Source organism: Quercus lobata, chromosome 4 (genome assembly GCF_001633185.2).
Source record: "Quercus lobata isolate SW786 chromosome 4, ValleyOak3.0 Primary Assembly, whole genome shotgun sequence".
NCBI classification, from domain to species: Eukaryota; Viridiplantae; Streptophyta; class Magnoliopsida; order Fagales; family Fagaceae; genus Quercus; species Quercus lobata.
The window spans coordinates 13,685,342-13,699,635 of NC_044907.1; the positions used below are offsets into that span (position 1 = coordinate 13,685,342).

A 14,294-nucleotide genomic window follows, 5' to 3' on the forward strand; every position below is an offset into this window, starting at 1 on the left:
TGCTATAGTCTCTAATGAGATTTTTTTTCTGAGGCTTAGTCCATTGAGCAGAGGCTAGGGCCAATAGGCCCAAGTCGGAAAAAAAAAATTTTGGCCCGTTTTTTAGCCCATTGAAAATCCTATGTGCAGGATAGAAAAAACTATTTTTTGGAGATTAGGGTTTTGGTCTGTTGTTTTTTGAGTTAGAGAAAAATTGTACTATCACATCTTATATTTTTCCAGGTGAATGTGAAATCATTGTAACTCTATGAACATAAGCAAATTGCCGAACCACGTAAATATTGTCCTGTGTGATTGTTTTCTTTTGGTGCATATTTTTTTTCTTCTCTATTTTGCATCTCATAGATTTGAGAATTTCATGACTATTCCCTACAAAACAAACTTTTAGTAAAGTTTAAAGACAAAAAGTAAAACATTTTCAATAATTTAGTGATAAAAAAAATAAAAAAAATAAAAGAACTTTCCAATAGTTTAAGGATGAAAAAACAAACATTTTAAATTTTAAGAATGAAAAACAAAATTTTAACAAAATTTAGAGATCAAAAAATAGTATTTTATCATTTATTTAATTATTACTGCTTACAAAATGAGTCACAAGGATTATATATAGGTACATATGCCATCCTATATGGTTATTACGAGGGGTACATATTTGAGTCAAAGTACCATAAAATGCTGTTTACCACTTCTAATGTACGCTTAAATATTTTAAAATATATATACCCTCAATAGTTGTTTGGTCACCAATACATCAAATTGCTCCGTACACATTCAATTGCGAGTCATGTTTATTTACTACTCAATTGCTCCTACCTTTCACTATATTGTAAAATATCAACATTAAAGGGTAACCGTTTAAAGACATGGAACTTAAATTAAATATTCAATATTGTTTTCCCTCCCTCAGCCCCTTTATTTAAGTTCTCACAAGTTGGCTTCTCTTCAAATGGCCTTTCCAGTTATGCTTTTGCATATGTAAGTGGCATTCAACTTGCTCGCAAGAAAGAAAAATGGTGCAAGTATAGCATCCCTATGCTTAACAAAAATGTTGCAATAGGGATTTTAAAATTAAGAAATTTCATATGTTAATGAATCATGTCAATAGGTACTTTGTCATTTAGCTTTGTGATTTTTTTTTTTTCATATTAATAATTGTACCATGTATACATTTTTCTATGTGATTCAACTATAAATATATCCTTTTATTGGAGACTACTTGACTTTCCAGCTTACATGGGTACACTTTTTTTTATTGTTTTTGTAGATCTAACAATCTTTCAATTAGTGAGAGCTACATATAGAAGTTGATTCCAAGTGTCTGGAAGCCCTGCAAGACACCAATGAGTGCAATCCAAGCCCTTGTCATAATTATAATGGCCAGGATGCGCATCTTTTCTTAGTTGTGAGAGAGTGGTTATGTCAAAGAAATGAACAGGTTTCTTTATTGTACTTAAGGCATCCTTCAATACATATTCTGCTTCTGGCAAACCCTTTGGGTAAGTTGACCCGTTTAAGGGTGCTGTCTCGTTTGTGCAGTTTATCGCTCCTGGATTATTCCAATCCATGCCACTAGTTTTTACACAAGAAACATATGGTCATCAAAATATGATTTGCTAATGCAATGTTAGTAAATAACATCTGATTTGAACGGAATTTACCATGCATGTTAAAAACATAAAGAGCATAAAATCAAATAATTAATTTTCAAAACATATAACTATGTTAACTTTTTAGTAAGAGTTTGTAGCAATTGTCTACAAATTAGTTTGGAACCAAACTTTATCCTTTAGAGAAAGGAAAGTAACTTACTTGTAATGGGTGGGATTAATTCCTTGGAAAAGGACTTTAGTTTTTCCTGGATCCACATATGTATCAACCCACCTGCCCCAAGTTTTCAAAGCCTTGCGAAAAGCATCCATACGATCCATGTCCTTGAGAACCTTGCCACCATCTTCCATATAATCCCATCTACGATCAATAATAAGGCAATCACAAGCTTATTTTAAACTCAACATTCTGCTTCTTGTTTTCACATAAAATTGAAACAAAAATGAATGATTTTATAAAACTCATACGGTTGCTTTGGTCCACTACGGTACCACCAAAGCCAATTGGTGAAAACCAGAACGTCCATAGCTTTCCATATGTTGCCATTTTTCATAGAATCGAGCTTTAACACTCGACCAATTGCTGCTACTTCGATGTCCACTAAGTAGTGAGATTCAAATAGTATAATTGAAACTCCATAGTCCTGCACAATTCTGTCCAATTCTTAGGCGTTGTATTGCTCAAAATCAGTGGAAAACTTTCAATTTATAATATACAATAAAGCATTCAAATACCTAACTTAAAATTTCTGATCATTTCTTACTTCTTTTGGATTGGAAATCAATAATAGGTATTTGTATATTCCGTTGAAACATTACTTGTCAATCTCTTTGAAAAGAAGAGGGGTAAAACGACCTACCAATCATACCTCTCACTCTCAGACTTTGAAGTAGTGGGAGTTTTATGTATTGAGTGTACAACATTTTTATCGAAACATTTTTACCATGCTAGTCTTAACATTCAGGGATACCAACAATCAAAAAAATATATGAAACCTAATTATTAACTTCATGAGAAAAAGAGAAGCACATAAAAATTAATTGTTCTAGCCAGTTCATTTACCTGGAAGGTTGTATTATAATACAAGCTACTCTTCACCGCTGTGATATTGGAATCAGGCGCAGCAGCATGAAGCAAACATACTAGTGATTGCATCTGGTTGTAACTAATGGAGTCCCCTACAAACATAATGTTCTTCCCCTTAAATCTCCGTAAAAAATCTGGACCATCAAATCTGCAATCTTTTCCCTATAGTATACATGGTTCTTTTATTAGTAACACTTACAATAAGCATAAACCCAAAAGATAGAAAACGAAAAGTAAGAAACTAATTAGACTATTCTTTTTGCAAAGAATTTATGAGACAAACTAAATTATGTGCTTAGGATGTTCGTCTTACAAAGCCAAGAAGAAGAAGAAGTCCTGCTAATTAGCCATGTGTGTTTTAAGGAAACCTTTTGAACTAAAGGTAGTAATGTCCTTTCATTGGTTTTTTTTCATATAAAAAAGAAGATTTCCAAAGTACTAATGTCTTCATTCAGTTCATTGAGTAAAATTTTGTTCAAAATAAATTCTTAGATTCAAATCCTGTTGTATTTTAAGGACTTTTTATTCTATTTCTTCACTTTAATAACTTTTTTTCTTGTCCTCATTAGTCCTTTTTATTTATTTCTTCACTTTAGTGCATGTTAGTAGTATTTCAGAGAGTATAGCAAAATTAAACTCTAATTGAATTCTAATTTTTACACTAAATTAACTTACTTTGTACAAAAATTTAAAAGCTTAGATTAGATGAGATACATGACGCAAAATTAAACTCTAATTGAATTTTAATTTCAAATTTAATTTGGATTTTCTCTTAGCTATATATATATATATATATATATATTACCTTAGTTTATTTATATTGGACTCCTCGTTCTCTACACTAAATTAACTCATTTAGCACAAAAATTTTAAAAAATTAGATTAGATGGGACTCATGGTGCAAAATTAAACTCTAATTGAAATCCAATTTTTACACTAAATTAACTCACTTGGCACAAAAATTTAAATGTTTAAATTAGATGAAACACGTGGCACAAAATTAAACTTTGATTGAATTTCAATTTGAAATCTAATTAGATTTTCTCTAAGCTTTAGCTATTAATATATATATATGTGTGTGTGTGTGTGTGAGAATTTTATCATTGTATGTGTGTTGGCACAATTTATGATATTCAATTGGATGCTTAAGTTGTAGTTTTTTTTTTTTTTTTTTTTTTTGGATAATTGCTTAAGTTGTAGTTAATACTTTTTAAGATTATTGCTTTCACTTGGCAGAGATTTTTCAGACAATGTGATGATGTGGAAATTTTTTTAATTTTCTGTATGAGCCAAAATTAAGAAGAAGAAAAAATTCAACTACCACAAAATAATTCTAACAACAACAACAACAAAAAAAGCAATTTTCCCTAAAATCTTTTTACTAAAACTATGGAATCAGTTTAGACAGAAACAACGCAATCTAATATAAAGCCCCAATTTGCATGCATATATATACTTATATTTGAATTTTGTTGCATCAAAATTTAAACTTTTTTTCCTTTTTATTGCTGGGTTTGTTGTGGGTATTTGCCTATAGTGGCAAAGACATTGAATTTATTGATTTGTAAGTTTGCGCAATCTACCTAGCTATCTGATGAAATGCCATAGTGGGCACTGGTTGTTTACGTTAATGGAATCAATTTTGGATCCTTTGGTGTGATTGAGAGTAAGTACTGTGTAGTTGGGATGAGAAGCTTTCTTGGGTCACTGTGTATTCCATATGGATTCACGTTAATTGAATCAATTTTGGACCTTTCTGCTACATATGCATTCAGTTTCAATAGTAATTTAGTTATTTTAGTAATTGATTTTGTAATTTTTTTTTTTTTAAATTTGATTTTGAGTAAATATCACCTTCTGCAGTCAAGAACTGCCTTTTAAAATTGTTCATGTAAGATGGCTTGACAAAGGGTGTATGTGTGCAAAGATGGCTAGACAAAATAAAATAAGATAAAATGGAGTCTCTTTAACTAGCTTTGCGGAATGATAATTGGGACATTTACAAAGAACTCAACAAATTTCTAACAAAATTTTTGCTAGAAACTCATAAACTACTCTCTCTTTTTTTTGGGTTATATTTCATTTAAATATTCTTCTTTCTATTCTTTTTTGTACCAAAGAAAGAGTGAGCTGTTGGTGAAGGAAATAACAAATCAAGGAGAACTTATTTAGCAAAGCGGTAGTATTCCAATAATTGGAAAAATAGAAATTTTGGAAGACTTTCACATCTTTAGGGACTGGTATTAGAGACAAAAAGGGGCAGCCAAAATTTGGAAATTGCAAATGCTTTAAATTCTACACTTCTACTTCTACATTGTAAAACTACCACATTTTCATCAACCTTTTACGGAATCGAAAAACTACATGTTGTTGTGTCTACGTTAAAGAGTCTTTTTATTAATTTAGAGACAAAAATAGGGATAAAAAAATAACTTTTTTTAACAATTTAGGGACAAAAAAAATGTTGGACTTTGTATAGCTTAGTTGTGTTTAATCCAGATTATGATCCAACCCGATATAAAAGTGCTACAGTCTCTAATGCGATTTGTTTTTAGGCTTAGTCCATGGAGCAGATGGCCCAAGCTAAAGAAAAACTTTAGGCCTGTTTTTAGCCCATTGTGAATCCAGTGTGCAAGATAGAAAAAACTGTTTTTTAGATATTAGGGTTTTGGTGTGTATTTTTTTGAGAAGTTAGAGAAAAATTGCACTGCCACATCTTGTATTTTTTCCAGTGAATAGTGAAATCATTACAACTTCATAAACATAAGCAAATTGTCAAACCACATAAATATTATCTTATGTGATTTTTTTCTATTGGCGCATATTTTTTTTATCTATTTTTTTTTCTAAACCCTAAACTCTTGAAGTTTGGGGTTTCTTGGATTTTATACCTAAAGTTTGAAAAATTGGATTTTACACCCTAAAGTTTGGTTTTGTAAGCAAAACTCTATCCTCTATTAGTTTAGAAAGTTAAGGGCTCATTTGGTAATGTTATTCTAGTAACATTATTTGTATTTTTTAAAAATACATGTAGGTAAAAAAGTATGTAAAAGTACATATAATGTTGTTTAAATTTGGCTACTAAACACCCTCTAAGTAACACATTAGCACGGTGATGTGTATTTTTTTTCTACCAAATCAGCGGCTATTCAATTCGGTGAGTTTCGCTTTTTCTCCCCTTTCTCTCCAACCGGTTTCTCTCGTTCACGAATCACGATAACTGATGGAGAGGGATATGCCTGCATTGCCCAGTAGATGCTAAGCCATCACACTGCCTATTAAAAAAGCTATAAAATAATAGTATTATTTTGACCGTTAAATGGCTATACGTAGAACCGTAGAAGGTAGAACCATCCAGGAACTTTACCAAAACGCGAAGTGATGAAAACGTGAAGAGAATTTTGAAGCAAGCGACGCAGTGGAAAAAAAAAAAAAAAAAAAAATTTGTCGACACCGACAATGTTATTAATCCTCCCCTGTTCTTAATTATTTTGAGTTATTGATTTTTTTTTTTTTTAAATAGAGCTTCAAATGTGTGAAACTGTGAATGAACTGTTAACATATTTTATTATTATTATTATTTTTTTGAATTTGGTTCTGTTAACATCTAAACTGAGAATTGTGAGCATCATGTGAAGAATGAGTTTTGGCCGAAATTTGCATTCCTGCCATTTATTTTCCTAAGCGGGCCGAAATGACTGGAACCAAACCTAATGGTCCGAAAGTTGTCCCTAGGTGGAACTGGGGCCTATCATAGATAACAAATTCAAGTAGAGCAAAATAAAAAAGCGAAAGAGACAAACTAGTTGGAGAGGAAGAGAAGGAAAAGTGAAACTCACCGTTTTGAATAGCCGCTGATTGGGCAAAAATAAATGTACATCATCATGCCAACATGTCACTTAACATCCTAAACTAATGGGGGGGTGGAGTTTTGCTAATGAAATCAAATTTCAGAGTGTAAAATTCAATTAACACCAAACTTCGGGAGGTGTATTTTGCAATTTTCCAAAAAAAAAAAAAACATTCAATAATTCAGGAATGGAAAAACAAACATTTTAAATTTTAAGGATGAAAAACAAACTTCTATCAAAATTTAAAGACTAAAATAGTATTTTATCATTTATTTAATTCTTACTGCTTACAAAATGAGTCACAAAGATCATATAGGTATGTATGCCATCCTCTATGGTTATTACGAGGGGTATATATGTGTGTAGTACCATAAAATGCGGTTTACCACTTCTAATGTATTCTTAAATATTGTAAAAATTTATATCCTCAATAGTTGTTTGGTCACCAATACATGAAATTGCTCCGTACACATTCAATTGCGAGCCATGTTGTTTTACTATTCAAATGGCCTTGTTATACTAACCTTTCATAATGGTCACAAAGGATGGAAAAAATGGTGCAAGTGTTGCATCCCTCTGCTTAACAAAAATGCCTTGTTATACTAACCTATACTTGCTCACAAGGAAGGAAAATGGTGCAAGTATTGCATCCCTCTGCTTAACAAAAATGTTGTAATAGGGATTTTAAAATTAAGAAATTTCATATGTTCATGAATCATGTTAGTAGGTACCTTGTCATTTTTTTTTTTTTTTTCATATTAATAATTGTACCATGTATGCATTTTTCTATGTGATTCAACTACAAATATATCTTTTTATTGGAGACTACTTGACTTTCCAGCTTACATGGCTACACTATTTTTTTTATTGTTTTTGTAGATCTAACAATCTTTCAATTAGTGAGAGCTACAGATAAAAGTTGATTCCAGGTGTCTGGAACCCCTGCAACACACCAATGAGTGCAATCCATGCCCTTGAATGCATTATAAGAGCTAGGATGTGCATCTGTTCTTAGTTGTGAGAGAGTGGTTATGTCAAGCAAATGAACAGGTTTCTTAATTGTACTTAAGACATCCTTCACTACATATTCTGGTTTTGGCAAACCACTTGGGTAAGTTGACCCGCTTAAGGGTGTTGTCTCCTTTGCGCAGTTCCTCGCTCCTGGCTTATTCCAATCTTTGCCACTAATTTTTACACAAGAAACAGGTAGCCATCAGAATATGATTTTCTAATGCAATGTTAGTTTTCAAAATTGGATTAATCACTTTTTGTCCTTAAAGTTTGGTGTAGGTCCAATTATGATCCCTCAAATATACATATTTTGATTTAGTCCTTAAAATTTTGAAAATAGAATAATTTGGTCACTCAGTTTATTTTTCTATTATGTGGTTAATGGAATACTAAAGCACCCCATTTTTGAGGGACCAAATCTAACCAACCAAGGGACCAAATTTGAACTAACAACATATTTCAAGAACCAATATCAAACCGATGCTATAAACAAAGAGATGAAATTGTTCCCATTTCGAAATTTTAGGAACCAAATTTAAACTTTTAAATTACAGTACCAAATTAGAACTTACCTAAACTTTTAGGCCAAAATTATATATTTTTTTTATTGGATGTGGATTTTGAAAAATCCACCATCAGATTATATTTTCATATTATATCCTTTATTTGCAAAATTCCAAGAAGATTAAAGACTAAAATCTATGTCATCAATCAAATATTTAAATTCAAAGTTTTTGTAGTCTTAAATATACATAAAAAATAAGTTTATGATTAAATGGTAAATAACATCTAATTTGAACGAAATTTGACATACATGTTAAGAACATAAAGAACATGCAATCAAATAATTAAATTTCCAAAATAATTTGTAGCAATTGTCTACAAAACTAGTTTGTAACTAAACTTTGTCCTTTATAGAAAGGAAAGTAACTTACTTGTAATGGGCAGGAGAAATTCCTTGATAAAGGACTTTAGTTTTTCCTAGATCCACATCTGTATCAACCCACCTGCCCCAAGTTGTCAAAGCCCTGCGAAAAGCAACCATACGATCCATGTCCTTGAGAACCTTGCCACCATCTTCAATATAATCCCATCTACAATCAATAATAAAGCAATCACAAGCTTATTTTAAAATCATTCTGCTTCTTGTTTTTCACATAAAATTGAAACAAAAATGAATGATTTTATTAAACTCATACGGTTGCTCTCGTCCACTACGGTACCACCAAAGCCAGGTATTGAAAACCAGAACATCCATATCTTTCCATATGTTGCCATTTTTCAGAGAATTGAGCTTTAACACTCGACCTATTTTTTCTTCTTCGATGTCCACTAAGTAGTGAGATGTAAATAGTAGAATCGAAACTCCATAGTCCTGCACCATTCTGTCCAATTCTTAGGCAATGTATTCCTCAAAATCAAAGGAAAATTTTCAATTTATAATATACAATAAACCATTCAAGTACCTAACTTAAAATTTCTGTTCTTTTCTTACTTCTTATGGATTGGAAATCAATAACATGTTTTTTTATATTCCATTGAAACATTTCTGGTCAATCTCTTTGAAAAAATGAGGGGTAAGACGACCTACCAATCATACTTCCCACTGTCAGACTTCAAAAAAGTGGGAGTTTTATGTATTGAATACAACATTTTTATTGAAACATTATTAGCATGCTTGTTGTAACATTTTTACCATGCTAGTCTTAACCTTCGGTGATGCCAACAATCAAATAATATATGAAACCTAATTATTAACTTCATGAGAAAAAGAGAAGATATTGAAATTAATTGTTCTAGTTAGTTCATTTACCTCGAATGTTGTATTAGTATACATGAGATTACTCTCCTCTATGATTTTGGAATCTGGCACAGCAGTATGAAGCAAACATACTAATGATGCCCTCTGGTTGAGACTAATGGAGTCCCCTATAAACATAATTTTCTTCCCCTTTAATCTCTGTAAAAAATCTCGACCATCAAATCTGCATTGTTTTCCCAATAGGAAACATGGTTCTAATATTAGTAACACTTAACAACAACAACAACAACAACAACAACAACCAAAAATAAATAAATAAATAAAAACAAACAAACAAACGAAAAGTAAGAAACTAATTAGACTATTTTTCACAAAGAATTTATGAGACAAACTAAATTATGTGCTTAGGACGATGATGATGCCCAATACGTTAGGAAAGCTATTTAATATTTTGAGTAATGCTATAGTCATAAACTATTTTACAACATTTTTATAAATTTTGATGTAGTTTCTTATTGATTTTTATCTAGACCCACAATTAATATCATCCTTTTATTTACCAATAACCATTCGCCACGTCAGCAGTTTGTAAAAAATTTTGAAAGAAAGTTTGTATCCTTGTTACTCTATTTTTTTCTACAAGCACAAATACATATTTTCAAGATTAATTAGCCAAGTGTGTTTTAAGGAAACCTTTTTGAACTAAAGGTGGTAATGTCCTTTCATTGGTTTTTCATATAAAAAAGAAGATTTCCAAAGTAATAATGTCTTCATTGTGGAAAAGTTTGTTCAAAATAATTTCATAGATTCAAATCCTATAGTATTTTAAGGACTTTATATTTTATTTCTTCAATTTAATAATTTTTTTTTCTTGTCCTTATTAGTCCTTTTTATTTATTTATTTATTAATATTTAGTGCATGGTAGTAGTATTTCAGAGAGTATAGGAAAGTTGACACTAAAAAAATCCTATTCCAAAAAAAGATGAAGATCTGAAACAACCACAAAATTGAGGGGGAAAATTAAGGAAATAGTCAAAAAGATCTGAAACATTGGATATGTACTATGCCTAAAGGATCGTATATTCATATCTAAATGCCTTTCCCTGTGTTACAATTCCATCCACTGGAGTTCTTTTCTTGAATATGCTACAACTATGAAAGGATGGTAGTTTTCTAGAGGTAATCCATTTTTGAATAAAAATATCTCCTCATAAAAAAGTGATTCGAGTGAATTTTTTATGGTCAACAAAGGTAATAGTACTTAGACATGGCAATACGGGTCAAAATTTTCTGACCCGACCAGACCCGAAAAATACCTAATCCAAACCCAATTTTTTTGACCCAAAGCAAAAACAAGTTAATCCGTGACCCGACCCGACCCAAATAACCCGTGACCCAACCTGTTAAAAAAATTCACTAAAAAAATATTTAAATTACGTCTTGATACTAAGTGCATAAAGCACAAAATACCAAAACTAATAATCAATATATATCATATATTAAAGAGAATGACTACCAATAAAAGCTAGCTAGCCTAGCTTTTTTTTTTTTTTTTTTGAGAAGCTAGCTACTATCCTAGTTTCATTGCTTGCCTTGCCAAAGTTAGACAAGACAAAAGGTCCTCAACAAGTTACACAACACAAAGGCCAAGGCTGTCAAGTGACTCAAGAGTCAAGACAAGTAGACAACCATTTAAAAAAAATAAAAAAAAAAAAAAAAAAAAAACTGATTCAGCTGAGCTGAGCTATAGTCCATTGTCCAAACTCCAAAGCCTAAAGCACAAACAGATGAACAATGTTAATGCACAAACGACAAACCTGAAAAAGTTGAGTTAAACCAAACCAGTGAACCACAAAGCTTCCTTTTCCAGTTGGGAAAAAAATTCTTATTCTGTATTGATCATGTCTTTTACTTGAGAATGTGGAAGCTACATTGTGTACTAAAAGTTGATTATATGGATTTGAAGCTACGTTTTCTATAGTCATAATTATACAATTTTAATTCTTTATTGATTTGCTTTCATGGTACATTAAGTTATATTAAAATATTGTATTGTAGATGAAGATGTTGACAAAATTGGCCAACTTGAGCTACAATTTGCAAGTATGAATATTTGCAGTGCTGAATCTGCTACCCAGGGGCGACTTAATGCATTTGGGAGCCTAAGGCAAAAATTGATCATCTTGTTTTAAATGCAAAATTACTACTAATTAACATGAACTACGTAGAATTCTTTTTTTTTTTTTAGAAATTTTATAGACAGAAAAAAAATTGACTAAATTTTTCATACTTGTTGATGTGGCCAAGTAAAACAATGGTGTTAGTGATAAACTTAGACAAAAATTAGTAAAAGTTTGCTGACTAAACTCTTATTATTATTATTTTTTTTTTTAGAAGTGCAACATTCACAATATTTTTTACAACAAATCCTAGATTTTAAACTGCTTTTTGTTTTCTATTTGAAAATATCACTATAATTATTTTTTTGCCATCAACAATAGGCTGTAACAACTTGCAACTTAGCATTAGTTGTAAAAATGTTGTGAAAAATATTGTGAACATTGCATTTTTCTCTATTTTTTTATTTGTTTTTCATCTGGTAAAAAAAAATATTTTATTTATTGATTATAAATAACCCTATTGGTTAAAATTTGGGGACCTTTTTTTTACTTCGGGCCTTAGGCGACCGCATTTCTTGCTCCACCATTCAGCCGGCCCTGCTGCTACCAATGTTGACTAGATTGAGATTGAGGTGTAATTCTTATAAAATATTTACTTATTTTTCTTTACTTAATATGTTATGTTTATTTTTAAATCTTTTTTTGTTTAGTTTATCTTTCTAAGTAATCTAACTTTACTATTATTTTAAATGCAACAGGAACATGTGCACTTAAGAAGACCGATAACTTGCTACTTTGCTAGCTTACTTGTTTTGTTTGTTTTAAGATCCATCTCTTTTTGAAGATGTAAACTTGTAATTATATGCATTTTGACAATGAATTATTAACATTGAAGACTTTTTCCATTATGAATTTATGATTATAAATAATTTTTGTTATGCTTAAAACTATCAGAATTGGAAGGATGTTAACAAGTGGCATTAAGTGCAATTCATTTGCTTAGTTGATTTTATTCATTCTCTCTAAACAGGTTGTCATTGATTTGTTTTTATAATTGAAAAAAAAAATAAACAAAAAAAAAACTTGTTTGAAAAATATAGGTAAACCTAACTCGACCCGACCCGACTGGCCCGCAACCCAACTGACCCGTTTTGACCCGCAAACCCGATTAACCTGACCCGACCCGCCCGTTTACCACGTCTTTAGTACTGTGAGGCTGCCAAAACATGGTACAAATATATGCCAGAAAGTCCAGTCTAAAAGTCATCAAAATTTAGTGTTGCTTCGTTATAATTTATTTTACTTAAAAAAAAAAATACAATTGAACAAAAATACAATTATATAATAAAAAGTATCACAAAATTTATACGTTAACAATATTTATATATAAAAAAAATAAATAAAAAGAATTAAAAAACGCAGCCAATTTCTAGGTGATTGATAAGCACTTGTTATGTGCACTCAGATGCCTAATAAGGCACAGAGCAACTTTTTTAAGTTTAATATAGTAAGGGAAACTATTTTTAGAAACATTCTAGTGGACGAATGATAAAATAATATATATTGTTGACCGGTTTATTAACAATTGTCATTTACAAATCAGTAGAGAAAATTTAAAGCAACCTAAAACACACACTCTACAGAGAGAAACAGTACCTGGGTATGTCACATTGCTTGGGCTGCCATCTATATTTGAGGTAGAGACTATCAGCTGGTCGACCATACTTTTGGCAATCAAATTCCTTGCGGATATGAGGGCAAGCTGAAGAATTGTATAGAGGGTATGAATTGTCAAACACCCAATTACCTTCATAAACATTACAACTTGTTACTTGTGATTGTTTCCTCAACTTCAAATGGCTGCTGTGATATTGTTCTGAGTTTGCTACACAAAGACATGAGAAAAAAATCAGAAAGAAGGTCACAAGGATGGAACACAATCTTTGAGTTACAAAACCCATGTTTTGTTTTGGCTGAGGAAGAGTAAAGAGAGAGACAGAGATTAGAATCTATATGTACACACAGAGAGATAGTCTACCTGGTTGTTTAATTTGATACCTATTATGCTCTAGATATATATATTTAGAAAAGAGAGCCAACCCATGTTTTGTTTTGTCTGAGGAAGAGTGAAAGAGAGAGACAGAGATTAGAATCTATATATGTACACACAGAGAGATAGTCTACCTGGTTGTTTAATTTGATACCTATTATGCTCTATATATATATATTTAGAAAAGAGAGCCAACCCATGTTTTGTTTTGTCTGAGGAAGAATGAAAGAGAGACAGAGATTAGAATCTATATATGTACACACAGAGAGATAGTCTACCTGGTTGTTTAATTTGATACCTATTATGCTCTAGATAGATATATTTAGAAAAGAGCCAAATCTACCTGGTTGTGAATTTGATACCATATATAAAACTTAGCAACCTTAACAGTCAACAGATTTGATTGACTGAAATTCTTATTAACTTGGATATTTTGAGGCTACAAAGAGGTTTATGCTAACAAACAACTAATCCTAACTAACAGTGAAAGCTGTACATTTAAGTAGTCATGTGTTCATCACGCGCTAACTAAAACTAACAAAACTACAAGTAGCTTTATATAAACAGAAACAATTACAAGCTAAGCTACATTTGTTTTAGCTGATTTATTCTTTTCTGCAGATTCAGTTTCTTCTCTAGCTTCCTCATTCTGCAATTTTAATCTTTTACAAACCTATTAATAACTTATTTGAAAAATTATCGGTTACCATATTTTTGTAATTTGAGACGCAACAAAAACCAAAATAAATGTTGTTTTCCCTTTTCATGTTTATCTTTGCTCTAAAATTCCTCTTTCCTATTGTTG

General features: G+C 31.0%; 2 protein-coding genes across 2 annotated transcripts; both read right to left on the minus strand.

Annotated features, from left to right (window-relative positions):
- Positions 1 to 1,277: 1,277 nt before the first annotated feature.
- LOC115984634 (protein trichome birefringence-like 38) lies at positions 1,278 to 5,939 on the minus strand. Its single transcript, XM_031107658.1, has 5 exons — positions 5,886 to 5,939; positions 2,671 to 2,856; positions 2,076 to 2,251; positions 1,810 to 1,968; positions 1,278 to 1,569 (listed from the first exon to the last, which is right to left on the minus strand). Exons 1-5 carry the CDS (start codon positions 5,937 to 5,939, stop codon positions 1,278 to 1,280), a joined length of 867 nt encoding a protein of 288 aa, XP_030963518.1.
- A 1,498-nt stretch (positions 5,940 to 7,437) lies between these two features.
- On the minus strand, positions 7,438 to 13,400 carry LOC115984635 (protein trichome birefringence-like 38). The gene is made up of 5 exons (XM_031107659.1): positions 13,096 to 13,400; positions 9,370 to 9,541; positions 8,756 to 8,931; positions 8,492 to 8,650; positions 7,438 to 7,729 (listed from the first exon to the last, which is right to left on the minus strand). The coding sequence occupies exons 1-5, from the start codon at positions 13,398 to 13,400 to the stop codon at positions 7,438 to 7,440; spliced, it is 1,104 nt and encodes a 367-aa protein (XP_030963519.1).
- Positions 13,401 to 14,294: the final 894 nt, after the last annotated feature.

What these genes read in the sequence shown, in the direction of transcription:
- LOC115984635 (XM_031107659.1), bottom strand. Translation starts at nt 13,400, where the DNA reads ATGGGTTTTGTAACTCAAAGATTGTGTTCCATCCTTGTGACCTTCTTT. An exon ending in ATACTAATACAACATTCGAG is followed by an intron (nt 8,932 to 9,369) that starts GTAAATGAACTA and finishes AGAATGGTGCAG; the next exon opens with GACTATGGAGTTTCGATTCT. An exon ending in CGTAGTGGACGAGAGCAACC is followed by an intron (nt 8,651 to 8,755) that starts GTATGAGTTTAA and finishes TATTGATTGTAG; the next exon opens with ATGGGATTATATTGAAGATG.
- LOC115984634 (XM_031107658.1), bottom strand. Translation starts at nt 5,939, where the DNA reads ATGCAGGCATATCCCTCTCCATCAGTTATCGTGATTCGTGAACGAGAG. An exon ending in TTCGTGAACGAGAGAAACCG is followed by an intron (nt 2,857 to 5,885) that starts GTTGGAGAGAAA and finishes TGTATACTATAG; the next exon opens with GGAAAAGATTGCAGATTTGA. An exon ending in ATTAATCCCACCCATTACAA is followed by an intron (nt 1,570 to 1,809) that starts GTAAGTTACTTT and finishes TGTAAAAACTAG; the next exon opens with TGGCATGGATTGGAATAATC.